Source organism: Dendrobates tinctorius, unplaced genomic scaffold, assembly GCF_039654945.1.
Source record: "Dendrobates tinctorius isolate UK_male_01 unplaced genomic scaffold, ASM3965494v1 ptg000208l, whole genome shotgun sequence".
In the NCBI taxonomy this organism is placed as follows: domain Eukaryota; kingdom Metazoa; phylum Chordata; class Amphibia; order Anura; family Dendrobatidae; genus Dendrobates; species Dendrobates tinctorius.
In genome coordinates this window covers 5,860,143-5,877,459 of record NW_027361875.1, presented here as the reverse complement: position 1 = coordinate 5,877,459, position 17,317 = coordinate 5,860,143, and the positions used below count along the sequence as shown (strand labels likewise).

Sequence of the window (17,317 nt, the reverse complement as noted above, 5' to 3'; positions counted from 1 at the left end):
CTCTGTCTATGAGCCCGTTCCTCGATCCGTAAGGTTGGATTGAGTTCTGTTATGAAATAGAACAGAGCCAAAAATACATCAATATTTTTGGCCCTGTAAAGTATGGGTGCAATGTGGTGTGAGGTATCTAATTACGATCTCAGATCCACAATTGGGGCGAGGAAGGAGAGGCGGTCATAATATACGTATTTTCTTGTTACGTAGCCCGCATCCCCACTCCTGGACCGCTGCTGACGTTCCCGCCGGTACTGATCCTGGATGCTGCCCCAGCGTTTCATAACATCTTCCACTGCAATGTGACAGGAAATATTATCAATTTCACATATTTGATCGGTGACATTTGCTACCAGTAGTCAAGGCATGTGGCCTTCTGGGGTGTGCTTTCTAGCCAGGGTGGCATATCTAGTTGGCCCATCCAGGCCAGATACACAGGGTCTGAATAGTTCATGTATCAAGTAACTACACTTAATAACTTGGTTGGCTAAGAGGATGAGGAGCTTGTGGCCTGGGCAAAATTATGGCAGTGTGAAACTATGCGTCACATCAAAATCTACCCGCCTCATGAGGAAAAAAGTAGAAGCACAGGAAGGGGAGGGGGGCAGAATCTGAATGCATTTTTGGTTGTGAGGTAATTTTAATCATTTTTGGGCCTTGTACTTACTCAGTTTCTGCTGCTCCTCACGTGGCCGATCACCAAAGTCATGGAACATCTGGCGACATATGCGCCTCCATGACGCCTCCTTTCTTGCCCGGTTTGCATGATTGGCATCCCGTTGGTCCCAGAGTTCTGGCCGCTCCTGTACCAGTACAATGAGCATCTCCACATTTAGGAAATATGGCGCCATGACGCTGCTGTACTCCGTGGAGGCTGACTTCCTGGATGTCTGGAGCGCTATTTGAGGTGATTTGCATGTCTAGGCTTCCAGATGATGGATTGGGCCATTTCCTGTCACCAGTCAAAAGACCTGCGTATTTCTCTCAAGTCACACGTGTGGTCCGCGTGTAATCCGTATTTTTTGCGCACCCATAGACTTGCATTGGCGTATTACGGGCATAGTACGCTGACAATGGCAGCATGCTGCGATTGGCACGGAGCGTAGAATACGCCCAAGAAATATACGGCTGTTGGGAGCAAACCCATAGAGAATAATTTGTCCGTGTGTAATGCGTGCTTTTAACGCCTCTCACTCGTCCGTATTCTTCGCCAGTGTGACCCCGGCCTAAGTCATTTTATCATCCAAGTTAATAGGACAAATCATTAGATCATTTTGCTAGTGCTTTTTCTGCCACTTTTTTTTTTGAGTGGACCCGTTCAAAAATGAATGGAATGCAGGGACGCAGTGTGAACAGGCCCAAACGCTGAACTTATTTTACTTGCTTATATAGAGCCATTAAATCCGTTACATTGCGTTACAGACATAATCGTAAATGTGCTCACTGGAGCTCACAATCTAAATTCCCTATCAGTATGTCTCTTGAGTGTGGGAAAACCCAAAAGAAACCCACACAAACACAGGGAAAACATACACACTCCTTGCAGATGTTGTGCTTGATGGGATTTGAACCCAGGACCCCAGTGCTGAAAAGCAACAGTGCTAACCACTGAGCCAATACACTGAAGGAAACTGTATGCTTTTTTCACGTATGAGAAAAAAAAAAGCAGATGTCTGAATAAGGCCTTATAAAGACAAGAGCACAGCATTAGACGGATCCACATAATGGTAGCGAGAACACAGGTGGATGTGTCTGAAGGTGTCAGCCAAGGCTGCAGAGTCTTTCAGGTTCCCGTTCAAGATCTGGCAAGCAGCTTCCACGTTAACCTGGACGTTCGCTAATCTTATCAATAGAAAGAACATATTACTCTTTTTCACATGAGAAATGTAACAGAGTGCTGAGAAGACGTCACAGCAGATGGAGGACTCCAGCTGGAGTTGGGCAGCTTCTCTATTCATCCTGCCCTTACTGTAAAGAGACGTGTTTAAGGAAGGAAATCCCCTGACTAGGGCACACAATGTTCAGATGATACTGTACAATACAGATTTACTAAACTACAATGCTTAAACGTGAAGCTTCTTCAAGAAAGTAACTTATGAAACCCCAGTCGAAAAATAATGCATCTAATGTCATAACATTAGGACAACCTCTGCAATATTGTTAGGTCCCCTTGTGGCGCCAAACTAGCTCGGACCCTTGGACTCTAAAAGATCCTTGAAAGTATCCTGTTGTGTCTGACATCCAAATGTTAGTAGTAAGAGCACTTCAGCCTTGTAAGTGTGAAGAGGGGTCTCCATGGATTAGACTTGTGTATCCTGGTGCTACCACTTTCCTGGATAAGTGGCGCTCATGGACCGGACCATCAACATGATGTTAAGAAAAACATTCTGTGTGGCAGCCCTTGGAAAGATGGGCAAGTGGTGTAAGCCAAAACCAGGAGTGGGTGATAGATACAGAAGTGGTGACGTGTTTCGATCATACTTTTCCTCTGATGGTTCCACTCCTGGTTTCGCTTTATAAATACTGATGTAAAATACTGACCAAATACTGAACGTGTGAACATGGCATAAGGCCTCATTCTGCCGTCCGTGCTTTATGTACTTGATCTAGCTGTGTTTTTCATGGATATAACACTTCTCATTATAGTCAAAGGGACAGTTCACATGAGTGTGTTTTTTTGCAGAGAAAAAGGAAACCCAAGTCAAGGATGAAAATTGCAGCTTCACGTCTATAGGTTACTGAAAATCTTGGACAGCGCACAGTTGAATCCTACTGCTACCTGTTGTTCATGGACTTGTTTGAAAAGCTTTAGGCTGTGTGCACACGATGCAGATTTGCAGCGGATTTTACCGCTCAGAAACGCTGCATATCCGCATTGTGATGTACAGTAGCCTTAAAATCAATGTAAAAAAAAAACGCTGTGCAGACGCTGCGGATTTTTCCGCGTGGTTTTCCCGCGGTACAAAATCCGCACGGCATGTTACTTCTTTTGTGCGGTTTTCCATCTCCCCTGTCACCAAATCCGCAGGGGGAAAACCGCGATGGAAAACCGCACAAAAACCGCAAGAAAACCGCATGAAAAATGGAAGAAATCCGCAGGAAAAATGCAGGTCATTTGACCTGCGGATTTCTTCCATTCTGTGCGGGAAAAATCCGCAGGGCCAAAAAGTACGTCTGCACTCAGCCTTAAACAGATTATCCAGTACTATTTAATTTGGTTACTATGGGACTAAGAACAGGCAGGTAGTTGCTAACCTGTTGTGCCTACTACCGATCTCTCCCAGCACAGGACAATTGCAGACCGCTGATTCAGTGGCTTCCGCTGACATCACCTACACAGAGCAGTGGCTTCACTTCTCTTCTGCTCTGTCGATGGGACGTAAATGCTGACGTCATGCTAACTGACAGTTGGCTCCCTGCTGCCTTACTGCGGAGAGCTGGATATCAGTCAGCATGCTATCAACAGTCACGCCTCATCTATGGAGCTGCCCTTTAGGCCTCTTTCACACTTCAGTTTTTTGCATCAGTCAAAATCCGCCAAAAGGACGGATGGCGGATCCGTTGTAGTACTGATGACAACGGATGCCAGGCGTCCGTTTTTTTTGCCTGGAAAAGAGGAGAGAGAGAGAGAGAGAGAGAGAATTTTTTTTTTCTTGTCCGGCACCCAGAAAGAATTTCGGGTTAAATTAGTGTCTGGAGGATCCGCCAGAGAAAAAAACGTTGCAAGCTCCGTTTTGAAATCTTTGAGGATGGTGACGGACAGCAACTTTTGGCGGATCCGCAAAAAAAACGGATGCAACGGACGGCAATCCGTCACAATCCGCCAATAATGGAAGTCAATGGGGAAAAAAACGGATCCTCAAAAGAAAATTGCGGATCCGTTTTTTTCAAAACCTGGCGGATTGTGACTGATTGTAAAAAACTGAAGTGTGAAAGAGGCCTAAGAAAAAGAGCTTCTTTGTTCATGTGGAGCAGCTGAATCACTGACATGGGCAAGAGGGAAAAAACAGGAACTGTAAAAGGCATTTTTACAAACCAAATCTTGTGTATGGCTTCAAGTGAAAGGAACGGAATACTGAGATAGGCACATGTTCAGACACACAGATCTCGGATACCAGTTCAGGTACTGCCGGAGCCACTTCAGGACTAGCCACATAAGGACCAGGGATTTCGGGTTCAGAACACTGGCCAAACACGGACCAGGGTACCTCCCAACTCGTTAGTAGACCACCATGCTACCTAATGGTACTATTTTGCTTGGCACCTTCCTATTGTGGGTACTGCCGCTCAGCTCCTACTGAAGGGAATAGGAGCTGAACTGCAGTTCCCAGAAAATGGCACTACATAATGAAAGAAGCTATGCTGCCCAAATCTGGGTGTTGGCCCCCCAATCTGATAGTGAACATGATAAGCCTTGACCATTCGATTAAAGACTTCACAGTGAGTAATTACAGATGGGAAACTGTATGACAGCCCTGCTCACCTGTATGGCCAGCAAGCTGCACCCAGCGTCTCTTGAAAGGACTGATAACAGGAATGTTCACAATTGTTCTGATCTTCTGCCAAGATTTGTTCTGCAAGCAAAAAACGAGACAAATAACATTATGCAACCGAACAAAAAGAAAAATTGTGATACAATAGTAAAAGAACAGTCCATTCATGTACAACATAAATGTGATTATTAGTGTAAGCTCTGTTCACACCAAGGTCACAGTATGCGCTGTGAGATACTCTTAGTACAAAGGCTGAATGGGCCACACATTTACCCAACAGATGCCAAAAGAAAGTCTTGCACCGGACATTTATTAGAAGGCTGGCTGTAGAAGAGAGCTCTTCAGGCTACACTTTCCTACACAGTCATGTATTTTTTGCATGAAGGCATATGAATAATATATGTTATTATATGGCATACATCTGGATGATTCCCACTCTAAGGCCGGGGTTACACTTGCGAGAAAGTCGCACGAGTCTCTTGTCTCAATACCCGGCACTCGGGATCGGATCGCTCAGCTGCATAGAAATGCATAAAGCCGCACGCTCTGCTCCCGAGTGCCGGCGGCACTGCCGGGTATTGAGACGCGAGACTTGTGCGAGTTTGCCGCAAGTCTAACCCCAGCCTAAAACTAAGTGTAGGATCCATTTTAAGACAACACTCCTGCTCAGAGATCGGACCAAGAACATTAGCTTTCTATTAAAAGTGATGGAATATTTTCTTATTCACCAGATAGGTGATTGCTAGATTGGAGTTGGTTTCACCGCTGAGACACACACTGATTGCTGGAATGGTTTGTGCGTGGTCACTGACGCTCCACTTAGGCTGTGTGCACACGCTGCGGATTTTGCTGCGGTTCCGCAGCGGTTTTGGCCGCTGCGGACCCGCAGCAGTTTTTGCTGCGGTGTACAGTACAATGATTCCCTATGGGAATCAAAAACCGCAGTGCAGACGGTGCGGAATTTTCCGCGCGGATTATCTGCGGTTTTCAATCCGCAGAAAGAATTGACATGTCAATTCTTTCTGCGGATTCTCCTGCGGTTTGCCATCTCCTCCATTGAGGAGATGAAAAACCGCAGGGCAAAACCGCAGAGCAATCCGCAGGTCTTTTGACCTGCGGTTTCACCTGCGGATTGTACAAAATCCGCGCGGATGAATCCGCACCTTTTCCGCAGCGTGTGCACACAGCCTAAATCTCCATGGGACCCCTGACCACCGAACTTGGCTACCTTCATCATTCCAAGAGACTGTAAAGAGAATCTGTCACCAGGTTTTTGCTATCTAATCTGAGAGCAGCATAATGTAGAGATAGAGACCCTGATTCAAATTATGCACCACTTACTGGGCTGCTTGCTGCAGTTTTGATCAAATCAGTTTTATCAGCAGGAGATGGTCACTAGAGGACTAGTAAACCTGCTGTCAACCTGGTAGTACAACCATTGAGCTGCATAACCCCGCCCTCACTGATTGGTATACAGTTGTGGCCAAAAGTATTGACACCCCTGCAATTCTGTCAGATAATACTCAGTTTCTTCCAGAAAATGATTGCAAACACAAATTCTTTGGTATTATTATCTTCATTTAATTTGTCTTAAATGAAAAAACACAAAAAGAATTGTCCTAAAGCCAAATTGGATATAATTCCACACCAAACATAAAAAAGAGGGTGGACAAAAGTATTGGCACTGTTCGAAAAATCATGTGACGCTTCTCTAATTTGTGTAATTAACAGCACCTGTAACTTACCTGTGGCACCTAACAGGTGTTGGCAATAACTAAATCACACTTGCAGCCAGTTGACATGGATTAAAGTTGACTCAACCTCTGTCCTGTGTCCTTGTGTGTACCACATTGAGCATGGAGAAAAGAAAGAAGATCAAAGAACTGTCTGAGGACTTGAGAAACCAAATTGCGAGGAAGCATGAGCAATCTCAAGGCTACAAGTCCATCTCCAAAGACCTGAATGTTCCTGTGTCTACCGTGCGCAGAGTCATCAAGAAGTTTAAAGCCCATGGCACTGTGGCTAACCTCCCTAGATGTGGACGGAAAAGAAAAATTGACAAGAGATTTCAACGCAAGATTGTGCGGATATTGGATAAAGAACCTCGACTAACATCTAACATCCAAACAAGTTCAAGCTGCCCTGCAGTCCGAGGGTACAACAGTGTCAACCCGTACTATCCGTCGGCGTCTGAATGTAAAGGGACTGTATGGTAGGAGACCCAGGAAGACCCCACTTCTTACCCCGAGACATAAAAAAGCCAGGCTGAAGTTTGGCAAAATTTACCTGAAAAAGCCTAAAGCGTTTTGGAAGAATGTTCTCTGGTCAGATGAGACAAAAGTAGAGCTTTTTGGGCAAAGGCATGAACATAGAGTTTACAGAAGAAAAAAGAGGCATTCAAAGAAAAGAACACGGTCCCTACAGTCAAACATGGCGGAGGTTCCCTGATGTTTTGGGGTTGCTTTGCTGCCTCTGGCACTGGACTGCTTGACCGTGTGCATGGCATTATGAAGTCTGAAGACTACCAACAAATTTTGCAGCATAATGTAGGGCCCAGTGTGAGAAAGCTGGGTCTCCCTCAGAGGTCATGGGTCTTCCAGCAGGACAATGACCCAAAACACACTTCAAAAAGCACTAGAAAATGGTTTGAGAGAAAGCACTGGAGACTTCTAAGGTAGCCAGCAATGAGTCCAGACCTGAATCCCATAGAACACCTGTGGAGAGATCTAAAAATGGCAGTTTGGAGAAGGCACCCTTCAAATATCAGGGACTTGGAGCAGTTTGCCAAAGAAGAATGGTCTAAAATTCCAGCAGAGCATTGTAAGGCTGAGTTCACACGTGGCGTTTTTTTCGCGTTTCCGCGGCGGTTTTAACCGCGCGATTTTGCAGCGAAAACGCGAAAAATAAGCATCCCATGCATTCCTATGGGATTCCGCAATGCTGTGCTAATGCTGCGGTTTTTACCGCGGCGGAATCGCTTCGCAGTAAAAACCGCAGCATGCTCATTAATTTGCGGAATCGCGGCGATCCCGCACCCATTGGAATGCATTGTTCTGCTTACTTTCCGCATGTAGCTGTGCACACCATGCGGAAAGTAAGCAGAACATTTGCGGATGGTACCCACGGTCCGGAGGAGAGGAGACTGTCCTCCGGGCTTTGGGTACCATATCCCTGTAAAAAATAGAATTTAAAAATAAAAAAATATTGTTATTCTCACCCTCCGACGTCCCGCGCAGCCTTCTCGCTTCTCTTCACGCTCCCGTTCCCAGTAATCCTTTGCGAAAATGCCCGCGATGGCGTCCGTTCTCGCGGGATCGCGAAGTCTCGCGGTCATTTGCACGACGTCATCGCGAATGACCGCGAGACATCGCGATCCCGCGAGAACGGACGTCATCGCGGGCATTTTCGCAAAGGATTACTGGGAACGGATGCGCGGGACGTCGGAAGGTAAGAATAACACCATTTTTTATTTTTTTTACATTCTATCTTTTACTACTGATGCTGCATAGGCGGCCTCAGTAGTAAAAAGTTGGTCACACTCGTCAAACACTATGTTTGACGAGTGTGACCAACCTGTCAGTCAGTTCTCCAAGTGATGCTACAGATCGCTTGGAAAACGCTAGCAATTCTGCAAGCTAAATACGCTTGCAAAATGCTAGTTTTTCCGCGGGAAAATGGCGGGAATTTAAAATGCGATTTTCCCACGGACTGGAATTCCGGAATTCTCGCGGTAATTTCCGCGAGAGTTCCGGTACGTGTGCACTTAGCCTAAGAAACTCATTGATGGTTACCTGAAGCGGTTGGTCGCAGTTATTTTGGCTAAGGCCGGGGTCACACTAACCGACGCAAAATACGGTCCATAGTTTAGAGGCGTAATACGGATGAATGACCCCTAAATAGTGATCCGTATGTCATCCGTAAGCAAGGTGTGGTCGCGTATTTTGCACATGTAAGCATCCGTATGTAATCCGTATGCCATCCGTATGCTGAGATTTTCTCGCAGGCTTGCAAAATGGACATATAATGGAGCCCTATGACAGGGTTTCTAACACAAAAGAAAGAATAGATATAGACACATAGAATACATACAGTCATGGCCAAAAGTATTGACACCCCTGCAATTCTGTCAGATAATACTCAGTTTCTTCCTGAAAATGATTGCAAACACAAATTCTTTGGTATTATTATCATCTTCATTTAATTTGTCTTAAATGAAAAAACACAAAAAGAATTGTCCTAAAGCCAAATTGGATATAATTCCACACCAAACATAAAAAAGAGGGTGGACAAAAGTATTGGCACGGTTCGAAAAATCATGTGATGCTTCTCTAATTTGTGTAATTAACAGCACCTATAACTTACCTGTGGCACCTAACAGGTGTTGGCAATAACTAAATCACACTTGCAGCCAGTTGACATGGATTAAAGTTGACACAACCTCTGTCCTGTGTCCTTGTGTGTACCACATTGAGCATGGAGAAAAGAAAGAAGACCAAAGAACTGTCTGAGGACTTGAGAAACCAAATTGTGAGGAAGCATGAGCAATATCAAGGCTACAAGTCCATCTCCAAAGACCTGAATGTACCTGTGTCTACCGTGCGCAGTGTCATCAAGAAGTTTAAAGCCCATGGCACTGTGGCTAACCTCTCTAGATGTGGCCGGAAAAGAAAAATTGACAAGAGATTTCAATGCAAGATTGTGCGGATGTTGGATAAAGAACCTCCACTAACATCCAAACAAGTTCAAGCTGCCCTGCAGTCCGAGGGTACAATGGTGTCAACCCGTACTATCCGTCGGCATCTGAATGAAAAGGGACTGTATGGTAGGAGACCCAGGAAGACTCCACTTCTTACCCCGAGACATAAAAAAGCCAGGCTGGAGTTTGCCAAAACTTACCTGAAAAAGCCTAAAAGATTTTGGAAGAATGTTCTCTGGTCAGATGAGACAAAAGTAGAGCTTTTAGGGCAAAAGCATCAACATAGAGTTTACAGGAGAAAAAAGAGGCATTCAAAGAAGAGTACACGGTCCCTATAGTCAAACATGGCGGAGGTTCCCTGATGTTTTGGGGTTGCTTTGCTGCCTCTGGCACTGAACTGCTTGACCGTGTGCTTGGCTTTATGAAGTCAGAAGACTCCCAACAAATTTTGCAGCATAATATAGGGCCCAGTGTGAGAAAGCGGGGTCTACCTCAGAGGTCATGGGTCTTCCAGCAGGACAATAACCCAAAACACACTTCAAAAAGCACTAGAAAATAGTTTGAGAGAAAGCACTGGAGACTTCTAAGGTGGCCAGCAATGAGTCCAGACCTGAATCCCATAGAACACCTGTGGAGAGATCTAAAAATGGCAGTTTGGAGAAGGCACCCTTCAAATATCAGGGACCTGGAGCAGTTTGCCAAAGAAGAATGTTCTAAAATTCCAGCAGATCATTGTAAGAAACTCATTGATGGTTACCGGAAGCAGTTGGTCGCAGTTATTTTGGCTAAAGGTTGTGCAACCAAGTATTAGGCTGAGGGTGCCAATACTTTTGTCCGGCCCATTTTTGGAGTTGTGTGTGAAATGATCAATGTTTTGCTTTTTGTTTCATTCTCTTTTGTGTTTTTTCATTTAAGACAAATTAAATGAAGATAATAATACCAAAGAATTTGTGTTTGCAATCATTTTCAGGAAGAAACTGAATATTATCTGACAGAATTGCAGGGGTGTCAATACTTTTGGCCATGACTGTATATATATATATATATATATATATATACACACACATGTCATTGAGACCCATATATATATTTATATTTCACAGAGTTCTTCATAGCAGAATAGCCGCTAATTCAATTGCCGGCTTTTGTCAAATCATTCCCCAACCCGACATGAAATGACACATGGTTTACATACAGTAAACCATTTCATTTCATTTCATGTTTTGTATGTCTTTCATTAGTAATTAGATGAGGGTTGATGTGTAAAATTTGGGAGGTGTAGGTGTTAATTTAAGGGGTTAATTCGTATTAAAAAATGTGTGGGCTCCTGCTGTAATTTGTCAATGCGGGAGCCCACACATTTTTTTTACACCGTACAAGGGTGCGAATACTTTTGTCTGACCCATTTTTGGAGTTTTGTGCGAAATGATCAATGTTTTGCTTTTTGCTTCATTCTCTTTTGTGTTTTTTCATTTAAGACAAATTAAATGAAGATAATAATACCAAAGAATTTGTGTTTGCAATCATTTTCAGGAAGAAACTGAGTATTATCTGACAGAATTGCAGGGGTGTCAATACTTTTAGCCACAACTGTACACAGATAGCAGCCATTCAGTGATGTGGATGGGGTTTTACCGGGCTCAGCATTCAGAGCTGCTAGATCTGCATCAGTGAAAAAATAGATTTTATCAAAACTGCAGCAAGCAGCTCAGTATGTGATACATATCTGGAATCAGGGTCTCTATCGCTACATCATGCTGCTCTTAGATCAAGTAGCAAAATCCTGGTGATAAATTCCCTTTTTAGACCTCGTTCACACGTACCGTTTTTTTCGCGTTTCCGCGGCGGTATTTTCCGCGAAAAATAAGCATCCCATGCATTCCTATGCTGTGCTAATGCTGCGGTTTTTACCGTGGCGGAATCGTTTTGCGGTAAAAAAAGCAGCATGCTCATTAATTTCGCGAAATCGCGGCGATCCGGCACCCATAGGAATGCATTGTTCTGCTTACTGGCCGCATGTGACCCTGGTCATCCGACCCGCAGAGGGGCTTTAAAGTCATGACGCTACATAGGCGTCATGGGTTGTTTTGGCACGACTTTTCATGACACCTATGTGGCGTCAAAGGTCGTGAAGGGGTTAAGACTATTGAGTCAAAACGCGTCAACATCCATTTTCATCTATATTGATTTTTTTTTAATGGATTTTCAATAAAGTCATACAGTTTTTACGAAGCTACCAGTTAATGCACAATTTCAGGAATCATTCATGCCAACACCTTCCAACATGTTCGTAAATGAGCATGTATGGACTTGATCATTGTTATGGGCAATTTATATGCACCCGCGAAACAATGGGCAGCAATCACGGAATAGCAGGATGTGCAAGATTCAGGAAAAGATGTCATAACTGAGTAGGAACCTCAGGTCTGCTGTAGAATAGGCTTAATGGGATTACCAGAATACACAACGCTGAGTGCGATTGCACATACATGAGATAATCATTATACATCAGACCGTGCACATGATGGACACTCCCAGCTGAGCCTCACAGTTCCCTGCACGATTCTAAATCTTTATATTATCTTAGAGGAACTCAGTTTATACCAGTACTCACTAACAAGTCCTCTACCAATCACTTGACCGTGCACAGGAGAATGTACACATTGCACTTCTGCATCTGGACAGTTCGAGTGACAGCAGGATTCTCTCGCGGCTATAAAAGGTTCGCATGGCCATGCGCTAGGATAGACTGTATTTACAGACTATGTGGAGCAAGTGGTGTATGCACGTATGAATGTCTCTGGTGACTGACTCATTCTGAAACCCCTACCCTTGGTACGCATGTGTTGTGCAGCCTAGCCTGCTAGCGCCCAGGCTTAGGTGTAGGTAGGTCTGAGGTTGAGTCAGGCATCAGGCCTCACCAGGGACTTGGCACACCTCAGTGCACGTGCTCCATAGCCAGCGTCTATAGCGGCGTTCACGGCAGCGACGCTGCGTGTTCAGTGGGCCTAGAAGGACTCTAACCCCGTGTCCTTGGGGTAGAGTTCTGTGGCCGTACACTGTGCGCTCTTTTGGTCGGGCTCTGTGAGCTTAACAAGCTCCGGCATCTACGTTCAGTGGTTGTGCGGCTCTGTGCATTAACAGAGTTTGCCCCTGTTCACATTGGGTGACGTAACCCACGAGTGACAGGTTTCACACCGCTTAATTCTTCCGCCATTATTTAGCAGCAGTATACCACCTCTGCACGGTGGACCCCGGGCTGCGAACGCACCTATTATTTTATAATTTGGTGCGTTCCGCCAGCCCCAACAGATATGATGACACCCGGTGCCCCCCGGCAGTCATACCCTTAAGCAAATGTTACATGGAAATGTCTATAACCCTGCAGTGTGGCCCCTATTACTGATAGTACTAAATAGTTTCCAGATTGCCGGCACCTGATACAGCAGGGGGTCACGTATCAGCGCAGAGGTCACGTATCAGCAGGGAAGTTTCTTCTTTATGAAAGAGTCATTAGACAGTTTAGGAATCTGTTGCAATCACACATGTGGAAAGTCTGTATTGCCTGTTTAGCAATGTGTTACATATGTAAATATGAAGCATGAACTGTCTGCAATACTATTCTCCATTTTTAAAAGAGAACAGTCGTTTTAGCCCCCCAACATCAGAAAGATGACATTTCCGGATGTCACCGCATCGCAGCAATGGATATGCGTTGCCTCCAGGCTTTCACAAGATGCTGATGGAGCTCCCTGCACTACAGAGCACCACCGCCAAACCTACCGCACCAGCCTGGGATGGGATTTCCCGGAGGCCACCACATCGCAGTAATGGATTTGCGGGACCTCTGGACGTTCACAAGATGCCGGCGGAGCCCCGTGCACCACCGCTGAACCTGCCACCTCAGCCTGGGACGGGATTTCCCGGAGGCAACCGCACCTGCCTGGAATGGGAGTCATATCGCCGGACCACGAAACATCTCCACCAGCACTGCTGACACCCCCCCCCCCCCCGGTAAGCTGAATTCTGACTGTTTGTCGGACTGCCTTTTGGGGTGCGTGTTATGGTCCGGTGCGTCTTATAGTCCGAAAAATATGGTAAATGGCAGGCACATTATCCCCCATAGAAATTACGCAGATACTGAACATTGATGAGCAGTGAAGAGTCAGAGCTAATTACTTCTGGATTCATGTTATGTCATAGTACACACAACATGTCATGCTGTGACAGCCTCAAACTGTCCCTGGAACTGGGACCCTAACTATCTTTGTCTTAGGGGTGCTCTTGAAGGTAGAAAGGCTTGAGTCTCCGACCTTTTTATGCTCTTGTTAATCCTTGATCTGTTCCGTACCCCACCCCATGAGGCCTGGGACAGAAATTTAAGATAAACAAGACACAAAGACAAAACAGGGATAACATAGTTACATAGTTAGCAAGGCCGTAAGAAGACATTTGTACATCCAGTTCAGCCTATATCCCGTCAGAATAAATCCCCAGATCTACGTCCTTCTAAAGAACCTAATAACTGTAAGATACAATATTGTTACACTCCAGGAAGATATCCAGGCCTTGATCCCCTCGACTGAGTTAGCCATTAACAGTAAAGAATCCTCTTCTATGTTGGTGGAAAAACCTCTCCTCCAGACGCAGAGAATGCCCCCTTGTGACCGTCACCTTCCTTGGTATAAACAGATCCTCGGAGAGATATTTGTATTGTCCCCTTATATACTTATACATGGTTATTAGATCGCCTCTAAGTCGCCTTTTTTGAAAGACTAAATAATCCTAATTTTGCTAATTTCTCTGTGTATTGTAGTTTCCCCATCCCCTTTATTAATTTTCTCGCCCTCCTTTGTACCCGCTCTAGTTCCATTATATCCTTCCAGAGCACTGGTGCCCAAAAATGTACACAGTACTTCATGTGCGGTCTAACCAGGGATTTGTACAGAGGCAGTATAATGCTCTCATCATGTGTATCCAGACCTCTTTTAATGCACCCCATTATCCTGTTTGCCTTGGCAGCTGATGCCTGGCACTGGCTTCTCCAGGTAAGTTTATCATTAACTAGAATCCCCAAGTCCTTCTACATGTCAGATTTACCCAGTGGTTTCCCGTTCAGTGTGTAATGGTGATATTGATTCCTTCTTCCCATGTGTATAACCTTACAGAAGACCTCTATCATACAAAAGCACTAACCAACAATAGAGAGGATAGGAACAGTTAGGAATAAACTAAATCCGGAACAGGGACCAGGAGATAAACACACACGTACTACAGCAAACCACAGATCACTAATACAACAACTCCACTCCAACCACTTAGATTTAGCACACAACACAGGAAATAGAGTCATTTACCAGCAGGGACAAGAAGGTCTGGACAGTTTTTATAGGAAGAGGTAAAGACCAAATCAGAAGCAGCTGAAATGGAGGTGCATGTTTCTTACCAGCAAAGAAAGGGTTGTTAACCTCTTCAGCACCAGAGGAAACTAAATCCATTTAATATGGGACACAAATCACACCATTTCTAAAGAAGACCTACGATTCATTACCCAATGTGACCATCTAACTCCAGGTTTTCGAGAGGGATGTGAAACACTCGTGACACAACATGGCTGTCACGTGGACCCGTCCTGTGTGACACGACCTGCAGGCCGGTAACTAAAACAACAAGACAGGCACGTGTAACTGTCCTGTGTGACACGACCTGCAGGCCGGTAACTAAAACAACAAGACACGGGGGAAGGGGCAACAGTTACAACGGTGGGCCCTGCGATAGGGAACGGGGACGTGGAGACCTCCTGCACTCCCGAGTCAGTGTCCCTCTACTCCTAATGATTCCTAGGCCGGTTCCGCACCGGGCGTCGATCAGGATACCTGTCACCCTAGCACACCCTACACATATCCCTTGCTAGTGACCTGCCTCCATTTTTAAATTCTGCAGTCACTCATGCACTCACACTGCTTCTTTCACCACTCCCCGATGACAAATCATTTCAGTGAAAGAGGCAACCGATGCAAAAGCTGCGTGATGGCAGTGAAAGAACTTTCAGTCACTTATCCCTGCCTCCATCACCACAACTGATTCAATAAGTCATTAGGGGACGGTGGTAACAGAACATAAGGTAAATGACCTCAGCGCTGCCCCATGATGACGTACTGTACAAGAGGAAAATAATAGAAGCTGCAGGAAAGCGACTCCAGGGCCATCCTCCCGTGATGCCATTTGAGACTCCCCTCAAACAAAATCACAGGAAAAAAAGGTAATAAAAATACATTTAGAGATTTTCAGGAGAACAGTAGGGATTTTTCAAATATAGCAAATTACAAAAGTGGTTAGAGCTTAAAAATAGCTATTTATAAAGGGCAAAACTGTAAATAAATAGATATGACCACTCATTGAACCCCTTAAGTTCACAGCTAGTTTTGGACTTAGTTGATTTCTTTTTTTTTTAATTTTTTTACATTCACAGGACAGAGGGAAACACGCCAGCACTGAAATGAGATTGAGGGTGCTGTTTGATTGACATAGGACTCGTCATCCACATGAAGCAAGGCAGGATCAGGCTCGGACTGGCCCATGGGGTAACAGGGGAATCCCCCGGTGGGCCCTTGGTGCAGATCTGGGCCCCCAACCCCACTGTATGGGCAGTGCTTGGCATAATTCACTTGATTCACTCTGTACAGAAAAAAAAGCATCTCATCATTCACTAATCAAACTGCCCAGTTTATTATAAAGAGGTAGAGGTATATTTGTGAACGAGGGTAATTAAATATGTGTATGCAGGTGAAAAGTAGGCCCCTAAAGTCAATGTTACCGGTGGGCCCTTGGCATCCCAGTCCGATACTGGGCAGGATTATGGGGAGAGAGGAGCAGGGATACACCAGCAGTGCCCACTGGGCAGCGCCGCCATATGAGGGCATTATAAAAGGTATTTTTTGGGGCTATGCAGGGTTTATATGCAGATTGCTAGACTACTGTAAAAGTGGTGGTAAAGGTGGTGGCCACAGTTTATATTGACAAAACCTGGTTTTGATGCAGAGAGCACTCATTGTAGAAGTTGCAATCTTTTTTTTCTATGAAAAATGTGCTTTGTATAAATTATATTTAGCAGAATATAAGTGCCATACAAAGCTGCCTATATTTTCTCAACCGACTTCTCAAAGCAGCTCTAACCTACAGTCTGATTGCAAATAAGCAAATGTAAGAGAACTGATTATGTAAGTCAAGATTAGCGCATAGTAAATTGAAATATTTTCAATGTTGCATTGCACAACATAAAAGGTGGATTTACTTTGCACAATAACTAGGTTAGTCACTGCATTTAACTTTCAATATGAAAATGAATACAGAATGTAGGAAAATTTAAGGATTAACCTCAGTTTTCAATGTGCCTATGATCTAGTAATCAGTGGTAGAATCCAGCAGAAAAGTATTCACTTTCCTTACAGCACTCCCAAAGGAGAATTAAGGTATTACACATTGAAATCAATATAGTTCTCCGGAGCGAAAAAGACATTCTTTGTAACTGATCTTTCTAATTCCCCAACAGGATATTTAAAAATTGGCTTTGGCTTTCAGACCACAACATCAATTACCATTTAAAAAAGGTGAAGCATAAATCAGATAACTACTTACCTCACTATCCAGACTTTGTATTACATTAATATTCATGACACCGGGATCTACAGATTCAACTTCTTGATAGGTCTCCATTATTTTAACCTTCGACAACTATAGATAATGTACAGAAGTCACAATGCTCTCTTCGCACCATCTCTTGCCAGTTTGAAGAAGATGATGAGTTCCCTCAATATATAAGTTCCCCCCAGAGTCCTCAGCCTAGATGAGCTACTAAAACTCAATATCTATTTTCCTCTCATAATCAAGCTTTGTAATTATATGTCTCTATTGCTGGATTTAAAATAGTTGTAGAAATAACTTAAATGAGCGCAGTTCCCGAAAGACCAGGAAAGTAGAACACTGTCAGATTTGTGCCTGGCAACACGAAATAGGATGGAATATGTCTGACACAGAAAGAATTTTAATACAAATATCTAAGAAATCATCTTCTTAAATATGAAAAGTGACAGGCCAAGTTCACACGTTCAGTATTTGGTCAGTATTTTACATC

At 44.3% G+C, this 17,317-nt stretch overlaps 1 protein-coding gene across 1 annotated transcript in view; it reads right to left on the bottom strand.

Moving 5' to 3' along the window:
• Nucleotides 1-17,317, bottom strand: part of ITPKA (inositol-trisphosphate 3-kinase A) — a 143,563-nt gene that overhangs the window by 53,257 nt on the left and 72,989 nt on the right. The window contains exon 2 of the mRNA XM_073554174.1: nt 4,478-4,568. Coding sequence (XP_073410275.1) covers nt 4,478-4,568 — 91 coding nt within the window. The remainder of the gene's footprint in view (nt 1-4,477; nt 4,569-17,317) is intronic.